This window comes from Mobula birostris, chromosome 6, assembly GCF_030028105.1.
Source record: "Mobula birostris isolate sMobBir1 chromosome 6, sMobBir1.hap1, whole genome shotgun sequence".
NCBI lineage: Eukaryota > Metazoa > Chordata > Chondrichthyes > Myliobatiformes > Myliobatidae > Mobula > Mobula birostris.
In genome coordinates, this window is record NC_092375.1 from 120,976,494 (window position 1) to 120,994,239 (window position 17,746).

At 46.1% G+C, this 17,746-nt stretch overlaps 1 protein-coding gene across 1 annotated transcript in view; it reads left to right on the plus strand.

Annotated features, from left to right (window-relative positions):
• The window catches only part of LOC140198719 (insulin-like growth factor 2 mRNA-binding protein 2), a 198,764-nt gene that overhangs the window by 146,182 nt on the left and 34,836 nt on the right, over positions 1-17,746 (plus strand). The window contains exons 6-9 of the mRNA XM_072259735.1: positions 529-804; positions 1,852-1,986; positions 3,865-3,987; positions 4,949-5,084. Of these exons, the coding sequence (XP_072115836.1) occupies positions 529-804; positions 1,852-1,986; positions 3,865-3,987; positions 4,949-5,084 (670 nt within the window). The remainder of the gene's footprint in view (positions 1-528; positions 805-1,851; positions 1,987-3,864; positions 3,988-4,948; positions 5,085-17,746) is intronic.

The window sequence follows — 17,746 nt, forward strand, 5'->3', positions numbered from 1 at the left end:
TCCTCCATCACGCAATGCCATCAGGGGGCGTCTAATCGGTCCCAACTTCATTCTGCAGAAGGACATTGACCCCAAACATGTGGCAAAGGTCATAAAGCACTATTTTCAGCGAAGAAGGAAATAAGAACAGGGAGTTCTGCAGCAGATGGTCTGGCCTCAACAGAGCTCTGATCTGAGCATCGAGGCTGTCTGGGATTACCTGGAGAGACAGAAGCAAGCGAGACAGCCAAAGTCTGCAGAAGAACTGTGGCAAGTTCTCCAGGAATCTTGGAACAGCCTACCAGCTGATTTTTCTTACAAAACTGCACGATAGTGTATCTAAGAGAGCTGATACAGTTTTAAAGGCAAAGGGTAATCACACCAAGTATTGATTTCAGTTAGGTTCTTTTTTACTGTTTACTGCTCTTTATAGTAAATTTTTTGATCTTAAGAAACTTTATTATTTTTGAAAGCATTTTCGCCGTACGGAGTTTTCTTTAACATGCGCCTAAGAGTTTTACACAGCACGGTATGTCTTGTGGTCTCCAGTGCTATCGAGAAGCTGAGTGGACACCAGTTGGAGAGCCATGTCCTGAGGATCTCCTACATCCCGGATGAGGAGGCGACGCAGCACCTGACCCACCGGCCCCGCCGCGGGGCCGCCCCTCACCCCAGCCGGGACCACGGCTCCTCTGCCGCCACCGGCACCTCCCACAAGTCACTGGACGTTCCGCTGCGCATCCTGGTCCCCACCCAGTTCGTCGGGGCCATCATCGGGAAGGAGGGGCTGACCATCAAGAGTGTCACACAGCAGACGCAGTCCAAGTAAGTGGAGCCTCTCCCGCGGGAGAGGGGGTGGTCACCCGTGTGTTCACCTGGGCTAGGAGGGGCAGGGTTGGTCATCCATCTGCTGTGGATCAGACCTTCCAGGGATGGGGCTTGAACCCATGTAGGTGATTGGAAACGGGAGGCACGTCTTTACATTTGGACTCTAGCCTGCTCTTCCATTGGCTAGACGGTAATGGGAAACTAGCACCCCCCCTCCCCCCCACCAAGCAAGAGTGAGAGGGGGTGGGTTGCTTCCTGTTGGATGGGTTTGATTGGAGTGGATGGAGCTCTGTGGTTGGGTGAGAGTGAAGAAGGCTGCCTTCCCCTTGAGTTCAGTTCCTGTTGGCCTGTGGTGGAGTGTATCATACTACCTATTAGGAGGGGATGGGGGTTAGTGTTGTACTCCCTGTTGCTTGTGGAAGCTGAGATCTCGTCCCCTCCCCCGCACATCTGTTGGGTGGTGGGACCATTGCTCCTAAACGAATATTGGTCCTCCTTGGGATTCCAGTTGGGTTGGGTGAGGTCTGAGACCCTTGGGTTGTTAACAGGCCATGCTTTCCGGTGGCTGGAGAGGTTTGGTTTGGGGACCCCTCTGGGTGAGGCCAGGCTCTGCTCTCGACCAGGGAGAGAGGCGATGAGCTGACTGCTGGGCTGGAGGTGTGTGGAGTTGCTGTTGGGGCTGCAGTTGGTGGAATTGCCACGGTCTCACCATTGGATCAATGGAGGGTTATTGGGCAGCATGTGAGGGATTCATATTTGGGTGTGAAATTGGAGATCACTGTCGAGAGGGATCTGGTTCCCCTTTGGTGTGGGATCTCACCCCAGTGCCTGAGGCAGAGGTTTTGTGCCAAGACCACAGACTAAGGCCTTGGAATACCCTGATGTCCCACTCGACTGTGTTTCCAAGGTGTTACTGTTGGTGATGGTCTTCTGGTGTCCCTCAGCAACCCCGCCCTCGATGCTGACTCTGGCCCACTCTTTATTCTCTCTCTCCTTGTCCCTCCTCCTCTCCTCCCCCTTTTCCCCTCCATCTTTTCTCTCTAGGGTGGACATCCATCGGAAGGAGAATGCAGGCGCAGCGGAGAAGCCCATCACCATCCATTCCACAGCCGGAGGATGCACTGCAGCCTGCCAGATGATCCTGGAGATCATGCACAAGGAGGCTCAGGACACCAAATTGTAAGTTCCTGCGCCCCAGCTCACTCTGTCTTGCTGTCACTCTCTGCCGTTTGTGGATCCCATCCTCCTCCACCCTTCCCTGGCAGGAACCTCTCGTTCTCTTGCGTTCTCTCTGGTTCTCTCTTTTTCTTGCCCTTTATTCTCATGAGACAGCAATGGCTGCCGGCACTCGACCGCCACAGCCCGTGAGCACGAAGCTGCGGTTGGTCTGTGTTTCAACGCCAAGGGAGAGCGGACCCGAATCATCCTTCTCCCCCACTCTCCCTCTCTGTCCCTCTATCTGAGCTGTAAGCTGCCCACAAAATGTTGCCACCTACATTTATCTCTCCCATTCTCAGGTTTTATTTAGTATTTGCACAGTTTGCCTTCCCTCTGTACGTTGGTCGTTTGTCAGTCTTTGTTTGTGTGTAGTTCTTTGTAAAATTCCATTGTATTTCTTTCCTTCAAATAATAAGGTGATTGGAGGAAAGTATAGGGAGATGTCAGAGGTGAGTTTATACAGGGTGGTGGGTATAGGGGGATGTCAGGTGAGTTTATACAGGTTGATGGGTACAGGGGGATGTCAGAGGTGAGTTCTTTATACAGGGTGGTGGGTATAGGGGATGTCAGAGGTGAGTTCTTTATACAGGGTGGTGGGTATAGAGGGATGTCAGAGGTAAGTTCTTTATACAGGGTGGTGGGTATAGGGGCTGTCAGAGGTGAGGTTATACAGGGTGGTGGGTATAGGGGGATGTCAGAGGTGAGTTCTTTATACAGGGTGGTGGGTATAGGGGGATGTCAGAGGTGAGTTCTTTATACAGAGTGGTGGGTACAGGGGGATGTTAGAGGTGAGTTCTTTATACAGGGTGGTGGTTACAGGGGGATGTCAGAGTTGAGTTCTTTATACAGGGTGGTAGGTACAGGGGGATGTTAGAGGTGAGGTCTTTATGCAGGGTGGTGGGTATAAGGGATGTCAGGTGAGTTCTTTATACAGAGTGGTGGGTATAGGGGATGTCAGAGGTGAGTTTATACAGGGTGGTGGGTATAGGGGGATGTCAGAGGTGAGTTTATACAGGGTGGTGGGTATAGGGGGATGTCAGAGGTGAGTTTATACAGGGTGGTGGTTACGGGGATGTCAGGTGAGTTCTCTATACAGGGTGGTGGGTATAGGGGGATGTCAGAGGTGAGTTCTTTATACAGAGTGGTGGGTATAGGGGATGTCAGAGGTGAGTTTATACAGAGTGGTGGTTATAGGGGGATGTCAGGGGTGACTTCTTTATACAGGGTGGTGGGTATAGGGGGATGTCAGAGGTGAGTTCTTTATACAGGGTGGTGGGTGCTTGGAGCATCGGAGATTTAAGAAACTCTTAGGTAGGCACGTGGATGATAGAAAAATGAAGGATAGGGTTAGATTGATCTTAGTATGGGTTTAAGAAGTAGGTACAACATTGTTGGCCAAAGGGTTGTACTATACCGTGATGTTCTATATTAAATGCCTGCAAGAAAATGATTCTCACGATAGTACATGGTGACATATATATACTTAAATACATTGAACATTTGAAATCTGAACTTCCCTTCCTACTGACTCCTCTCTGCTCTGCAAGACCACACACTCGGGCAGAGGCAGTATGGCTTTGCACGGAGTACAGCTTCTCGCCCAACCCCGTCAGGGATTGCTGAGGCAGGGACAGCTGACACTGGACGTAAGCCAAGTTCCTCTACACGGCCATGTTGCAGACATCCAGGAGCAGGGAATGCGGACAGTCAGGTGCACACCTTCTGCACTGGAGCCGGGCTTCAGAAGATCGGATACAGCCCAGTAGTGCTGTCTTGAGTTGTGGAGTGTGCGAGCGAGGCAGCGGCCCGTGTGTGTAACACCTGTCTCTGTCCCAGCAGCACCGAGGAGATCCCGCTGAAGATCCTCGCTCATGACAGCTTTGTGGGCCGGCTCATCGGCAAGGAGGGTCGCAACCTGAAGAAGATAGAGCAGGAGACGGGCACCAAGATCACCATCTCCTCGTGAGTTGGGCCGAGGCTCTGGGGCTGGGTGGTGGGCTACCTTGGCCCGAGCTGGGGAAAGGCCGAACCTGAGTACAAGTCACGGTGGCATGGCGGTTGGCATAACACTATTAAAACGCCAGTCGTGAGGCTGGGCTTCAATTTCGGCCACTGTCGGTAAGGAGTTTTTATGTTCTGCCTGTGATCGCGTAGTTCTACGGGTGCTCCAGTTTCCACCCACAGTCCAGAGAACGAACAGTTAGGGCCAGTGAGCTGTGGGCTTGCTATGTTTCCACCGGAAACACGCCGACACGTGGGCTCCCCAGCACAATCCCCGCTGATTTGATTTGCTGCAAACAACGTATTTCACTGCACGTTTCCATGTACATGTGACAAAGCTAATCTGTAATCTTCCAACGAAACATCTCCCTGTATCTCAGTTTATGACGATAATAAACCACTATGACAGTCGCCAAGCGAGTGGTCGTGGGGAAATCTGGAGGCTCACCCAGTTATCGGGTACACTGTGGCCTTCATCGCTGTGCCTCCTCAACAAACACCACTGGGAGTGGAAACAGGCCAGCTCTGCCTTTAATCCACCCCCAACAAATACTCACCCTGCCCAACCCACCTTTACCTTTAAGCTTGGGATTAGGCAGGGTCTGTCTGGCCCCTGTCCCTCCGCTGGAATGATGGGGTGCGTTGAGCTTTGAGGAAAGAATTTCAAGGCATCAACACTGGGAGAATACCCGTGGGGAGGGTCGTTCTGACAGCAGCAGCGTGAGCATAGCCTTCCTCAACTGTGTAACGCTGCTGAATACAGCCCAGTCCCCCCAGACTCCACCCACCACTCCCCCCCCCCCACCTCCACCTTCCATTGTGCCCACATACCCCGCCACAGGGCAGCACTGTTACAGCCCGGGGGGGTGGTCTCGTAATCGGGAATGTTTATGTACTAACGCTGCGTGCTGTGCTTTGGCAGGTTACACGACCTGACGCTGTACAACCCAGAGAGAACCATCACGGTGAAGGGGAGCATTGAGGCCTGTTCCAAAGCCCAGGCAGAGATCATGAAGAAGCTCAGAGAGGCATACGAGAACGACCTCGCTGCCCTGAATGTGAGTTCCGCGCACGGGGGGCGGGGGGGGGCACAGGCTTCGCTGAGGACACCCTTCCCTTGTGCCAAGAATGTATTGCCAGGCATTGTGGTGAGGCAACTAGGGGGGTACTTGGGCTTTTAGATGGGCGCAGGAATGTGATCGCGATAGGAGGACGTGGATTGTGTAGCAAGATGGGCTGGGGTTGGTTTAGTCAGCACCCAGCAACCTATATCTCGGTGTTTACCCATGCACAGGCTCCTGAGTGTTAGTGTGGAGCCTGGTGACGTTTGCTCCCTGAGACCTGTGTGGGTCACCAGTGAAGGTCTGGTTTGTGGTCGTACGCACAAGTATATGTGCGCACAGGTTCACTGAAACAGCGTCGCAGGTACAGAGCATCAGATCAGCAGCTTTCATAAGAAAAAACAAAACCAAACAACACATCACACAAAGTCTTAACAAGAACACAATTACAACAAAAATAGTCCATTGTAGTGCTGAGTAGTCGGTATTGGTAAAGTTGCTATACCGAGTCATGCAGGTTGGTTCAAGAAATGAATGGTTGAAGGGAAGTAGCTGTTCTTGAACCTGAAGAGGTGGGACTTCAGCGTTCTCTATCTACTGCCTGATCTGATGGTAGCTGTGAGTCGATTTTTGATGATGGATGCTACCTTCTTAAGGCAGCACCTCATGTAGATAACTGCGAAGGTGGGAAGGTTCAGAACCACTTGCTTCCAGACCTCGTCAATGTCTGCTCTAATCTTGCTGAAGGATATGTGTTCTGGTGAGATTTATCTCACATCGAGGCAGAATGTGATCAGGGAGCTGTGGTGATATGGGGGTGATCTCCAATACTGAGGGTCCAGAGCACGTTCAGGTTCCAGTTTAATTGTCATTCAACCACAAACAACACAGCCAAACCAAACAGCTTTTCTCCAGGGCCAAGGTGCAACACAGAGTACCAACAGTTACACACAGCACTCATCACACATAAAGTTACATAAAGAAAATAAAGCACATAAAGAAAAATATAGCCACAAAAATATTTTAAAATATTTATATAGTCTGAGTCCCTGAGTGTCGTGGCCTGTAGATTAATGTCCTGGATGGATACTATCCTGGAGCCATGTCTCTGCAAGAACAAGCCCACAGCAGTTCCTCATCTCCCGCAAGTGCGCCACAGATGAACACAGTTCAGCTTGTATTTCACTGAGTGAACACTGGGGGGCAGCACTGTTGGGAGGGGCCAGCCCCTCAACCCAGAGCAGAATCCATCAGCGCACAGCCAGTTCGGGCATCCTTTTCCCAACAGACAACCGACCGCCAGCCAGCAATGGAGGCCATGCAGCTCCCTCACTCTCGATCTTGCCAGTGATCCAGTGAATCAGACTTTCAGTATTCTACATTACCAATGTCCAAACAGGGTTTTGTGATCATAGAAAAGTCATAAAGAATGAACAATTACACCTTTGTTTGGACCCAAAGAAGCCAGTGTGAACAAGCACGTCGCCATCTTACTGAATGAGAAGTATCCCGGGATTAAAAGGGTTAATGCATGAGGAGCATTTGACGGCTCTGGGCCTGTACTCACCAGAGTTTAGAAGAATGGGGGGTGGGGGGGGTTCTTGTTGAAACCTATCAGATATTAAATAGTCTAGATAGAGTGGACATGGGGAGGATGTTTCCAAAAGTGGGGGAGTCCAGGACCAGAGGGCACAGCCTCAGAATACAATGACATCCCTTTAGAACAGAGATGAGAAGGAATTTCTTTAGCCAGAGGTTCGTGAATCTGCAGTTCATTGCCACAGACAGCTGTGTGGCTTAGTCATTGGGTATAATTAATGCAGAAGTTGGTGGGTTCTGAATTAATCAGGTCGTCAAAAGTTACAGCTATTGGCGCATGGCCAAGTGGTTAAGGCGTCGGTCTAGTGATCTGAAGGTCGCTAGTTCAAGTCTCAGCTGAGGCAGCGTGTTGTGTCCTTGAGCAAGGCACTTAACCACACATTGCTCTGCGACGACACCGGTGCCAAACTGTATCGGCCCTAGTGCCCATCCCTTGGACAACATCGATGCTGTGGAGAGGGGAGACTTGCAGCATGGCTGACTGCCAGTCTTCCATACAACCTTGCCCAGGCCAGCGCCCTGGAAACCCACCAAGGCGCAAATCCATGGTCTCATGAGACTAACGGATGCCTATACAAAGGTTACCGGGAGAAGGTAGGAGAATGGTATTGAGAGGGATAATGAATCAGTCGTGATGGAATGGCAGAGCAGACTCAATGGGCTGAATGGCCTAATTCTGCTCCTGTGTCTTGTGGTTTACGGTACATGTTGCCTTTGCTGGTGAAGGTCGTGGATCTGGGACGGATGCTGGAACAGGCTGAGTGAGTGACTCAGTACACTTTGTCGATGGTGCACACCGCGGTCTCTCTGCCGGTTGTGGAGGGAGCACAGCACAGGAACAGACGATTTGGCCCACAGTGTTGTGCCAGACTAATTAAATTAGTACTTGGATGTCAAAGTAAACCTGTTGCTTCCATTTACATGATGTCCATATCCTTCCATTTCCTGCTTCCATTTGCCTGTCTAAGAGCTGCTTGAAAGCCTCCCTTGTATTTGCCTCCAGCACCGCCCCGGGCAGAACATTGCAGGCACTCATCACTGCGAAACAAAACACGCTCAGCACATCTACTTTCAGCTCTCCCACCCTCCCCCCACCCCTCAAAGTGCTTGGCCCCTTTTATTAGACATGTCAACCCTGGGAGAAAGATGCTGGCTGTCTATACCAATCATAGTCTTCTCAATCTCATATCAAACCTGCACTCAGCCTCTGCTGGACCAAGAGAAAACAACCCAGGCTTGTCCAGCCTCTCCTTGCAGCAGATGCCTTTGAAATCCAGGCAGCATCCTGGTAAGTCTCTTCTGCCTCCACGCCCTTCCCATAACAGGGCAACCAGAACTGAATGCTGGTTCCTCCAGATGCAGCCAAACGCTGATGTTTTTGATCCAAGGATCTTCAGGTGTCAAGAATGAGGCATAACCTTGTTACTTAAGAGAACGGAGGGATGGTGGGGCAGGAAAGAGACCAAGGTAACGTGGTTTAGCCACCGTGTATGAATTTATTAGCAGCCGTGAATACCATTCAAATGTGGTAGAATTAACCAATCAGACAGCCGCAATTTAAATAATATCCAAGAAGTTTTCGGAATGATATGATACAGAAGAACTGTAACCAGTAGGAAACACACTAAGTAGTTACATGTATATAGGTACTTGTATAAAATATAAACAAACATAAAAAAATACATTATAAGGAAAATAATGAAACAGTTTAATCCAACATCCCCCACCTCCTTTGATTACAAATCACATGTTTAGAATCATTACATCTGAAAATTCAGAGGCAGAAGAACTGGTGGCATCGACAGTACATTAAAATAATCAAAAAAATTCACCTAAGATGGAAATATCAAAGAGTATTCATAGGCTTATGTCATTGCTAGGTAGATTGGTTTTGTTAAGTAGGGACACTTGTGTGAGTTTGAACTTGTCTATTAATGATTGCCCTTGTACAAGTTTAAAAAAAAAGATGGCAATTATGATAAGCCAAATCAGGACAAATATTATGACTCATAATATTGAGTTCAGCTTCCTAGACTTAAATGAAGAAATGCCATCCATCAAATTAACAACACACACATAATGCTGGAGGAACTCAGTGCTTTGCTTTGATTTCCAGTGTCTACAGATTTTCTCGTGTTTGCTATCCATCAGGTTGATGTATTTCAGCTGTTTCATTGCAAATATGATCAGCCAAAGCAGTTACTGTATGGCTTCAGACTTGTCAGGTTATGCCAGTACAACACTCCCTGTCTATAACTGCCCCCCCCCCCCCATTAACTGCTAAGAGAAGATCTAATGCCTTACGGTTTTGAAAAACCATCTTACGCATGGCGACCATTTCTGTTGTTACCTTAGCAACATACTCAAAATGCTGGAGGAACTCAGCAGGTCAGGCAGCATTTTGTGTGTGTTGCTTTGGATTTCCAGGATCTGCAGAATTTCTTGTGTTTATATGAATATTGTTACCGTTCCCAAGGCTTCAGCAGTGTCATTGGTTACTCTAAGGCTGCAGCAAGATTTTAAATCTCTCTTAGACTCCTTGCAAAACTATGAAATGGAGATAAAATTGATGCAAAGCAAACTGCTCCTGAAAATGCCTCGTTTACTTCTAGACTCAGGGTGTAAAGATAAAGTCTGTGTATGTCTCATAGCAAGAAAGCCATAACCCAAATAACAAGATCCCAACCAGTTACTTGGAGGAGAGATAGAAGACCCGTTTTGTGACATAAAGTATATATTATTCCATACTCAGGATCAAAATCTATTTAATATCACCAGCATGTCATCAAATTTGCTGTTATGTGGCTGGCAGCAGTACATTGCAATACATAATAATAAACAAATTTACACTAACTATATATATATATATATATATAAAAGCTAATTTTAAATAAATAGTGCAAAAAGAGAAAAGAAAAGTAGTGAGGTGTTGTTCACGGTTCCACGTCCATTCAGAAATCAGATGGCAGAGGGGAAGAAGCTGGTCCTGAATCACTGAGTGTGTGTATCTTTAGGCTTCTGTACCTCCTACCTGATGATAGCAATGAGCAGGGGGCATGTCCTCAATGATGGATGCTGCCTTTTTGAGATATCGCTGCTTGAAGATGTTCTGGATGCTGGGGAAGCTAGTGCCCATGATGCAGCTGGCTGAGTTTGCAACTGTCTGCAGCTTATTTTGTTCCTGTGCAGTGGCCCCTCCATAGCAGACGGTGCAGCTAGTTAGAATGCTCTCCATGGTACATCTGTAGAAATTTGTGACTGTCCTTGGTGACTTGCTAAATCTCCTCAAACCCCTAATGAAATATAGCCGCTGCCGTGCCTCCCTTTGTAACGCTGGGCCCAGGATAGAGCTTCAGAAATATTGACACCCAGGAACTTGAAATTGCTTACCCTTTCCACGACTGATGCTGCGAGGAGGATTGGTGAGTGTTTCCTTGTCTTACCCTTTCTGAAGTCCACAATCAATTTTTTGGTCTTACTGACAGTGAGTGTGAAGTTGTTGCTGCAGCACCACTCAACCAGCTGATTTATATCTCTCCTGTACACCACCTCGACACCATCTGAAACTCTGCCCACAGTTGTTCCATCGTCATCAAGTGTGTGGTTGGCTATTTCTTCATATTTGACAGGAACTTTTTATGATGGATATTGTCAATAAAAATTCTGGAGTCATTACCACAACATAAAGTAAAATTTCATATAAATTATATCTTACTGAAATAGTACTTCCTGAACTCAACAAAAGGTAGCTTTTATAGTGAACACATGAAAAGATTTTATACTTTATTGTCACCAAACAATCGATACTAGAACACACAATCATCACAACCATATTTGATTCTGCGCTTCCCGCTCCCTGGATTATAAATCAATAGTAAATATTAAAAATTTAAATTATAAATCATAAATTGAAAATAGAAAACTGGAAAGTAAGGTGCAAAAAAAAACCGAGAGGCAGGTCCGGATATTTGGAGGATATGGCCCAGATCCGGGTCATTTAATTGGTTTGTCATGAACATTAGATGCAGATATGAAGATATCCCAGGAGAAGACGTGTGTAGGGTCAGAAATGATATGATCCCCTAAATCATGCTGGTTATATTTTCGTAACTGATCCAGTTCCAGGCAGTATGTGGGAGGGCATGATCATCCAATATTTATGTCTCCCCTGAGAATAATGACTCACAGGCATAACGTCAGTATCACCATTACTGGATTGTGATCATGAACTTTGCTTAAGAAAGAGGGCACATGTTTGTTCTGGGTGTGAGCACAGGTGAACATTTTGAAGTGTGTGGTATATATAGCTAGAGGCATTAGCACCACCAGCCAATCCAAGTGATACCTGCAAGTATAGATTATGAGTCATCTCAATTGGCAGAAATATAACAAGAGCATATAATATTAGAATAAACTCCATAATGTCCAGTAGTTGTCGACTTTGTTCTCGCTTGTTAGTGACAGTATTCTGGCTTGGTAGTGATTTGCTTACTGTAGCCCACCGCTGAGTCAGGGGTTACTAGCAGATTAACCACTTGTTAATGGCTTGTTGCCCATTTGCAGGGGTTAGCACGTAGCCACTTACTTTTACCTTCTGCTTTCACCGCCAAGTTAGAAACCAGCAGCACTTGATAAGGGTCTTTCCATCCAGCTCCCAGTGGTTCCTTGAGGGGTTTTCAAATCGGGACTCACTCACCAGGAATCAGGGTGTGTCCTCCTCCTGTTCGATCACTCCAAGTGGCAGAAACATGTTGAGAAGCAGACAGTACAGGTTTGGTTAATTTTACGCAATAGTTAATTAAAGTGTCTGCCATAATGTGTAAGTGAGTGCCTCTGAGATTAAGAGCTCTCGGCAGTGACAGATGCCCTGTTGCTAACTTCGAGTGGACTTGTGTTTGAGGTTGCTATGATACTACACAAGACCAGAGGAATAGTCGTAGGCCATGGTACTCCTTCCTTGTGATACTTAGTCATCATTGTTTGATGATTCTAATCATTCGTTCGACTTGTCCTGACTCCAATTCTGATTCCTGGTTCGTCTGACTTGGTTACTAACTCGGCAGTGAAAGCAGAAGGTAAAAGAGAGTGGATACACACTGCATTGAATGAAAAGACTATTCAATGTCGACGTAATTCCTGGCAAACACTCCCAATGAAATGTGTTCCTTGGTCAGAATCGATGTGACAGGGCAATCCTCACCTAGGAGTATAGTCCTTGATCATTGTTTTTGCTGTGTGTGTGGCAGTGCCTTTCCTTGCTGGAATAGCTTCCACGCATCTCCAAAGCTTGTCCACTATAACCAGTACATATACACAGACATCCCACCTCTCCTGGAAGTTCCGGGAGTCTCCCGCATACTAATAGCGCCACCCTGATGCCCGCAAATTATATACAATATCCCGGAAATCAATTTTTTTAAGAGCGTGAGAGTGAGCGCGTGCAAGAGAGAGAGAAAGTGTGCGCCATGGGAGAGTGTTCCAAAAAAAGAAAATATAAAATGTACATCACCCCAGACTACCCTAAAGTGTACTCCTGCCTAATAGGGGTCAAAAATAATGACAGTGTTGCTCGCTGCACTGTTTGCAACAGTGACTTTTCTGTTTGCCCATGGTGGATTAAGACTGTAAAAGACATGTTGAGGTGAGTTTAACAGGTGTCATTTGTTCATTAGCATAGCTAACATTATTTAAACTAGCTGGCTAGCTGCTAAGGAGCTACTCTATTGCAGACATCCCACCTCTCCCGGAAGCTCCGTGAGTCTCCTGCAAATTGATGGTGCTACCTCCCTGAAATGAATTTTTGCAGGGTGGGATGTCTGTGTACATATCCTTGACACTTTGGCAAAGTAAAGCAGTCTACTTGTAAGTGTAAAGATGGACCAGGTGGGGCAGGAGCACTCAATTGTGGAAGCTTCTCCACTGCTCCAGAATTTGTTTTCTGGCACGTCATGCATATTCCAAACATTTGTCAAGCTTGTGCCCTAAACTTTGGATTCCACCACCACTGGGAGAATCTGCTGATCATCTTTTCTACTCCAATGTGTCCTAGGCAGTGTTACTTCTGTGCCAGATAAGGAAGCAACATAATTGGAGCTGCTGGTCTGTGACTGATGTCATAACTCCATGCTCCATCACTGTTTAATCTCCCACCATTTTCCATCCAGAACCACTTTTCTAGTTGGAGCATTGAGCTTGCATCTCTCTAATATCTTGTATGTTCGTTTCCATAATTTCAGTTGTCAGGTTCACTGCATATGTCTTCACCTAAACTTCTTTAACTACTTTTATTTATTTCACCCCTTGCCTTGTTGCCTTCTTTTGCAATTTTATTCACGAATGTGTTTCCACTGCTTTCCATTGTAATCATTTTGGAGTGAATTTTACATTTTAATACAGCAACTTCTAACCACCGTTGTCTGACATCCTTGAGTTCTCGTACTAGTTATCTGTTCTTGATTGGGTTCCTTCAGCCATAAGAAATTCCCCTGGTCTCCATAAGTTTCCAAAATCATGAACAACTCCAAAAGCATATTGATAATCCGGGTGAATATGAGCTGATCTTCTTTCTGCCACCTGACAGACTTCAATCAGAGCTTTAAGTTCTGCCTCTTGCGCAAAGGTTCCAGGAGCCGTGCTTCCTGATGCCACCAATTCAGTTTCCCAAACAATGGCTCATCCAGCTATTCAAGTTCATTCCTCAGTCGTTAAAGAGCCATCGGTGTACAGAATCAGATCTGGGTTCAATAGAGGCGTTTTCTTGTAATAATTTCCATCTTTATGGCATGTTATTATTCTTTCACAGTCATGGTCATCATAGTCTAACAAGAATTCAGCATATCCATTCCCAGTGAGCCAGTTAACATATGAGCCTTCTAGGTTTTGTGCTATCAAGGCAAGCAAGGGCTGCAGGGAAAGGCTTAGACATTTGTTTTTACTTCGACAACTCTTCCATTACATCCACATTGTTTGTTGGGAACATGTCATCAAATTAGAATCTCCCAACTTTTGTGAGGCCCAGGGTTGAACTTGCTATTGAGCTTGGTTCTGTTGTCCACCTTGTTTTCTATGCCAACAACTTCTAGCCCAAATGTCCGTTCCTGCCACTAAAGTGACATTTTGCTTTTGGGGATTGACCCCGCCGGTGTGGCTTGGGACTCTGATTGCACGCGTTGGGTTCCAGTGAACTTCTGCTGCTTAATGGCTGTTGACTCATGGTCAATAGCTGTTGATCAACAGGTAACTAACCCACCTGCAATCATCTTACTTGGATTTCCGTAACTCGTTCTCCTTGTGTGGCGGCTCGCACTAGCTTACGACCTGGGAAAACCAACTTCATTCCGATTCAGTTTTGTCAGCTTCACCATTTTGGCAGTATCTGGTTTCAAGCCATCCATAAAAGCTGACTTCAGGGGACCATATGTTGGGTCCTCTATGTTATCTTCATTTACTCTCAGAACTCCTAAATAACTCAACCATACCGTCCTGTAGTACTTCTCATATTCAGAAACACCATCCAAAATCTTTTGCTTCAATAAGCCACTTTTCCTCCTATCATTCTGTATTGGGGCATGTTCTCCCAATCGCCTCTTAACAACGTTCCAACCATCTTCCCTATTTTGTTTATCATCTCTCATGTTGTCCTCAACTCTACAATTCAATGTCTGATTTGCTGAGAAGACAACATCGTAGCCAAAATTTGGATGCTATCATATTGGTGCAGTTTTTTATACGTTCTTAATATGTTGAAGCTCAGCTCAGGTCTTTAAACTTCCTTTTTTTTAAGGATGTGGAACAACTTTTAAACACTTATCAATCTTTTCTGGTTCAGGTGGTTGATTGGAAAACCATCTGTCCCCTTTTATAGATTCCTGCGTGTCTTCACTTCCCTGGTTTTTAATGGAGCAAGCTGCAAATCTTGTTGTCATTCTCACTTGAGTCACTGGAGGCCACCGTAGAGTCCGCGTCATGTCCGTGCTGTAGCTCCTCGGAGTTTGGGTGGTGGCACTGTGTCGGAGGACTGCCCAACGTAGGGGGTGTTTCTCAAGTAGAAGCTTCACTGGCAGGACCGCCCACTTGAGGTCCCTGCTGAGCTTTCTCATACTGCTTCAGTTTGCTTCTTAGCTCCGTACAATGCACTTCCATTCAATTGTACTTAACATGTTTTTTCACCCGTTAATGCAAAAATTGTGCTGTTTAGACATTTTACTGTCTCTATCATAAACTCTTTTTGGTAGATTATCACAGGTTTCCCTTTCCTTTTCTAACTGAGCAGTTAACTTTTCCACTTGTTCAGTTACCTCTCAGATTTCGGTTCCCAAGCTGACCACGTTAGCTTAAACTCACGGATCTGTTCTAACCCAACTGCTTGCGCTTTCCTAACTGTGATAATACTGCTACCGTCCAGCCGGTTTTTTTCCTTACTTGAAGGCATTCTCTGGATCTTATTCCAAGCTTCCTCAAAATCATGCAAGAGTCACATTTCATTAATCTCGTCAAATTGAAGCATTTTACTCAGGCAGGAACTCAAACCCTCAGTTGTCTGTTCACATGTATCAACTGGAGATTCAACGCCCCTTTTCTGTAACGGGTGTCAAGGCTTTAGCTATTGTCATAATTCGATCTCATGTGGCATGTAATTTATACGTACTCTTCATCACCTGGATTGCAATCAAAATACCATTGGGTTATTGGAAAGCAATCAAAGTATTGTTTAGGATTGCAATAGGGATATTGTTCTAAGATTGTGATTGAACTTCTATTTGAGCGTTGCAATCGAAATAGAATAGGATTGCAATTGATATTTCTGGTTTGCAAATGACAATTTTTTCCACACCAGACTGCAATCAATATGTTTTTTTTAAAGCACTAGTATACGGTTGGTTTGTATGCATTTAGTTTGAGCAGTGCTGATCTTTTTTTTTCAGCGCAGCAAGTACAATAGTTTTCCTTTGCAACACGCACCGCATCTGCAGGCTTTCTCTTGTTTGTGATAGTTTTCCTTTGCCCTTAAACTTACATTAGATGGAGTGTGAAACAAGAACTTGGTGATTTCTCAGACAATTTGTAAAATATAAGGACCTAGGTCTTACCTCCTTTTAAATTTGCCAGCCAAAAGTCTCTCCTTCGTCTGGACTTCCAAGTCCTTAAATCTTCGCAGCCAGCCTGTGGCTACTCCAGTGTTAGATGCTGATGTTTTTGATCCAAGATCTCAAAGAGTCAAAAATGAGGCATTAAACTTGTTGCTTATGATTGTTTATTAGGGGTTAAAAGAAAAAAGGGATGAAAGCATAAGATGAAAGAGCCTAGTAGCGAGAGAAGGCAAAGGAGTAAAGAGACCAAGACAAGGTAGCGTAGCCGCCTTATACCAATTTGTTTACAGCAGTAAATACCACTCAAATTTTGTAGATAAAGGTTAACCAGTTAGCCCCTATTCAAAAAAAATGTGAAATCCACATTCAAGTAATGTGATACCCAAAAAGCTTCCAGAAGAACTGTAAGAAGAACATTCCTTCTCAAAAAACTTTCCTACCACTGACGTAAGACTTTTCATTTCCCTCTGTGAATAATGGAACTACGTTGGCCATTCGTCAGTCCTCTGGGATCTTGCTTGTAGCTAGGGAGGACACGAAGATACTGGTCAAAGCTGCAGAAATCTTATCTCTTGCCTTTCTAAATAACCTGGGGTATATCGCATCACATACTAGGGGATTTGAGCCACTTGAATGTTCTTTAAAAGATCTAACACTACCTCCTCCTCCATCTGGAAATGCCCCAGAATGTTAGCACGCTTCACACTGTGAAGGCCTTGGGGACGGTGAAGGAACCTGTGGGAGGAGTGTGAGTGATGGGCAGGTGAAGTAGATGCAGGAAGGGAACAAGAGGATGATGGGGTGTTGGGACAGGTGTAGGAGGAACTGCACACATCAGGAGGAGAGAGAAAAGGCATAGGGAGGGAAGGAGCAGTTTACTAGAGGATAGAGAATTCAATGTTCAGTGTCACCCCTCCTGATAAAGGGTCTCGGCCCAAAACAAATTGTGATTATCGCCCCTCCACCCCTAGATCCACCTATCACCTGCTAGCTCTTGCTGCGCCTCTTCGTACCCGCCATCTCTCCTTTGTCTTTCAGTCCACGTGAAGGATTTCAACCCAAAACCTCGATGACCCATTTCCCCACCCAAGACGCTGCCTGAGCCACAGCACGTTGTGTGTTGCTCCAAATTCCAGCATCTGCAGTTCCTTGTGTCTCTGTTGTCCCATCAGCTTGGGTGTGGAGAGCGCCCTCTGTTGGTTAGGGTGAAACCACCCAGACGTGTGCCTCAGTACAGATTTCCCCCGCTATCCGAAGGTAGAGCATTCCTATGAAACGATTCGTAAACCGGAATGTCGTAAAGTGAGGAAGCAATTACCATTTATTCATACGGGAAAAATTTGTGAGCGTTCGCAGACCCAAAAATAACCTACCAAATCATGCCAAACAACACTTAAAACCTAAGATAACAATAACATATGGTAAAAGCAGGAATGATATGATAAATACACATCCTATATAAAGTAGAAATACTCCTCTACAATCATTGCCTGCACTGTTCTCCGTAGCGAAAATCTCACGCAAGCGCTCTGGGCAAAAACACTCTCTCCAGTAACCTTTAAGCTATGAAGTTGCCAAATCATACCAAATAACACATAAAAATACACAGCCTATATAAAGTAGAAATAATGTATGTACAGTGTAGTATCACTTACGAGAATCGGGAAGACAGCGCCAAGCACACTGATGATGGTGTGTTAGGCTGAGCTGTCGGAGGTTGGGGTGGTGCAGTGGCCCCCAACCTCCAGGCAGCAAACCGATACCCATCTGCGAAGCATACAGCGGTAGCCAGAACACACCCAGCATATCTTTAAGAAAAAAGTCGAAATAAACAAGCTAATCAATTAGGTGCCGCCTGGCACGTAAATGTCGGCCGGCTACCGCTGCATTCTCCACGAATTCGTATCTGTCCGCGTCCCGGGGGTTGGGGTGGTGGGACACTGAGATGCCGTCTACTTCCATCAGGGCAGG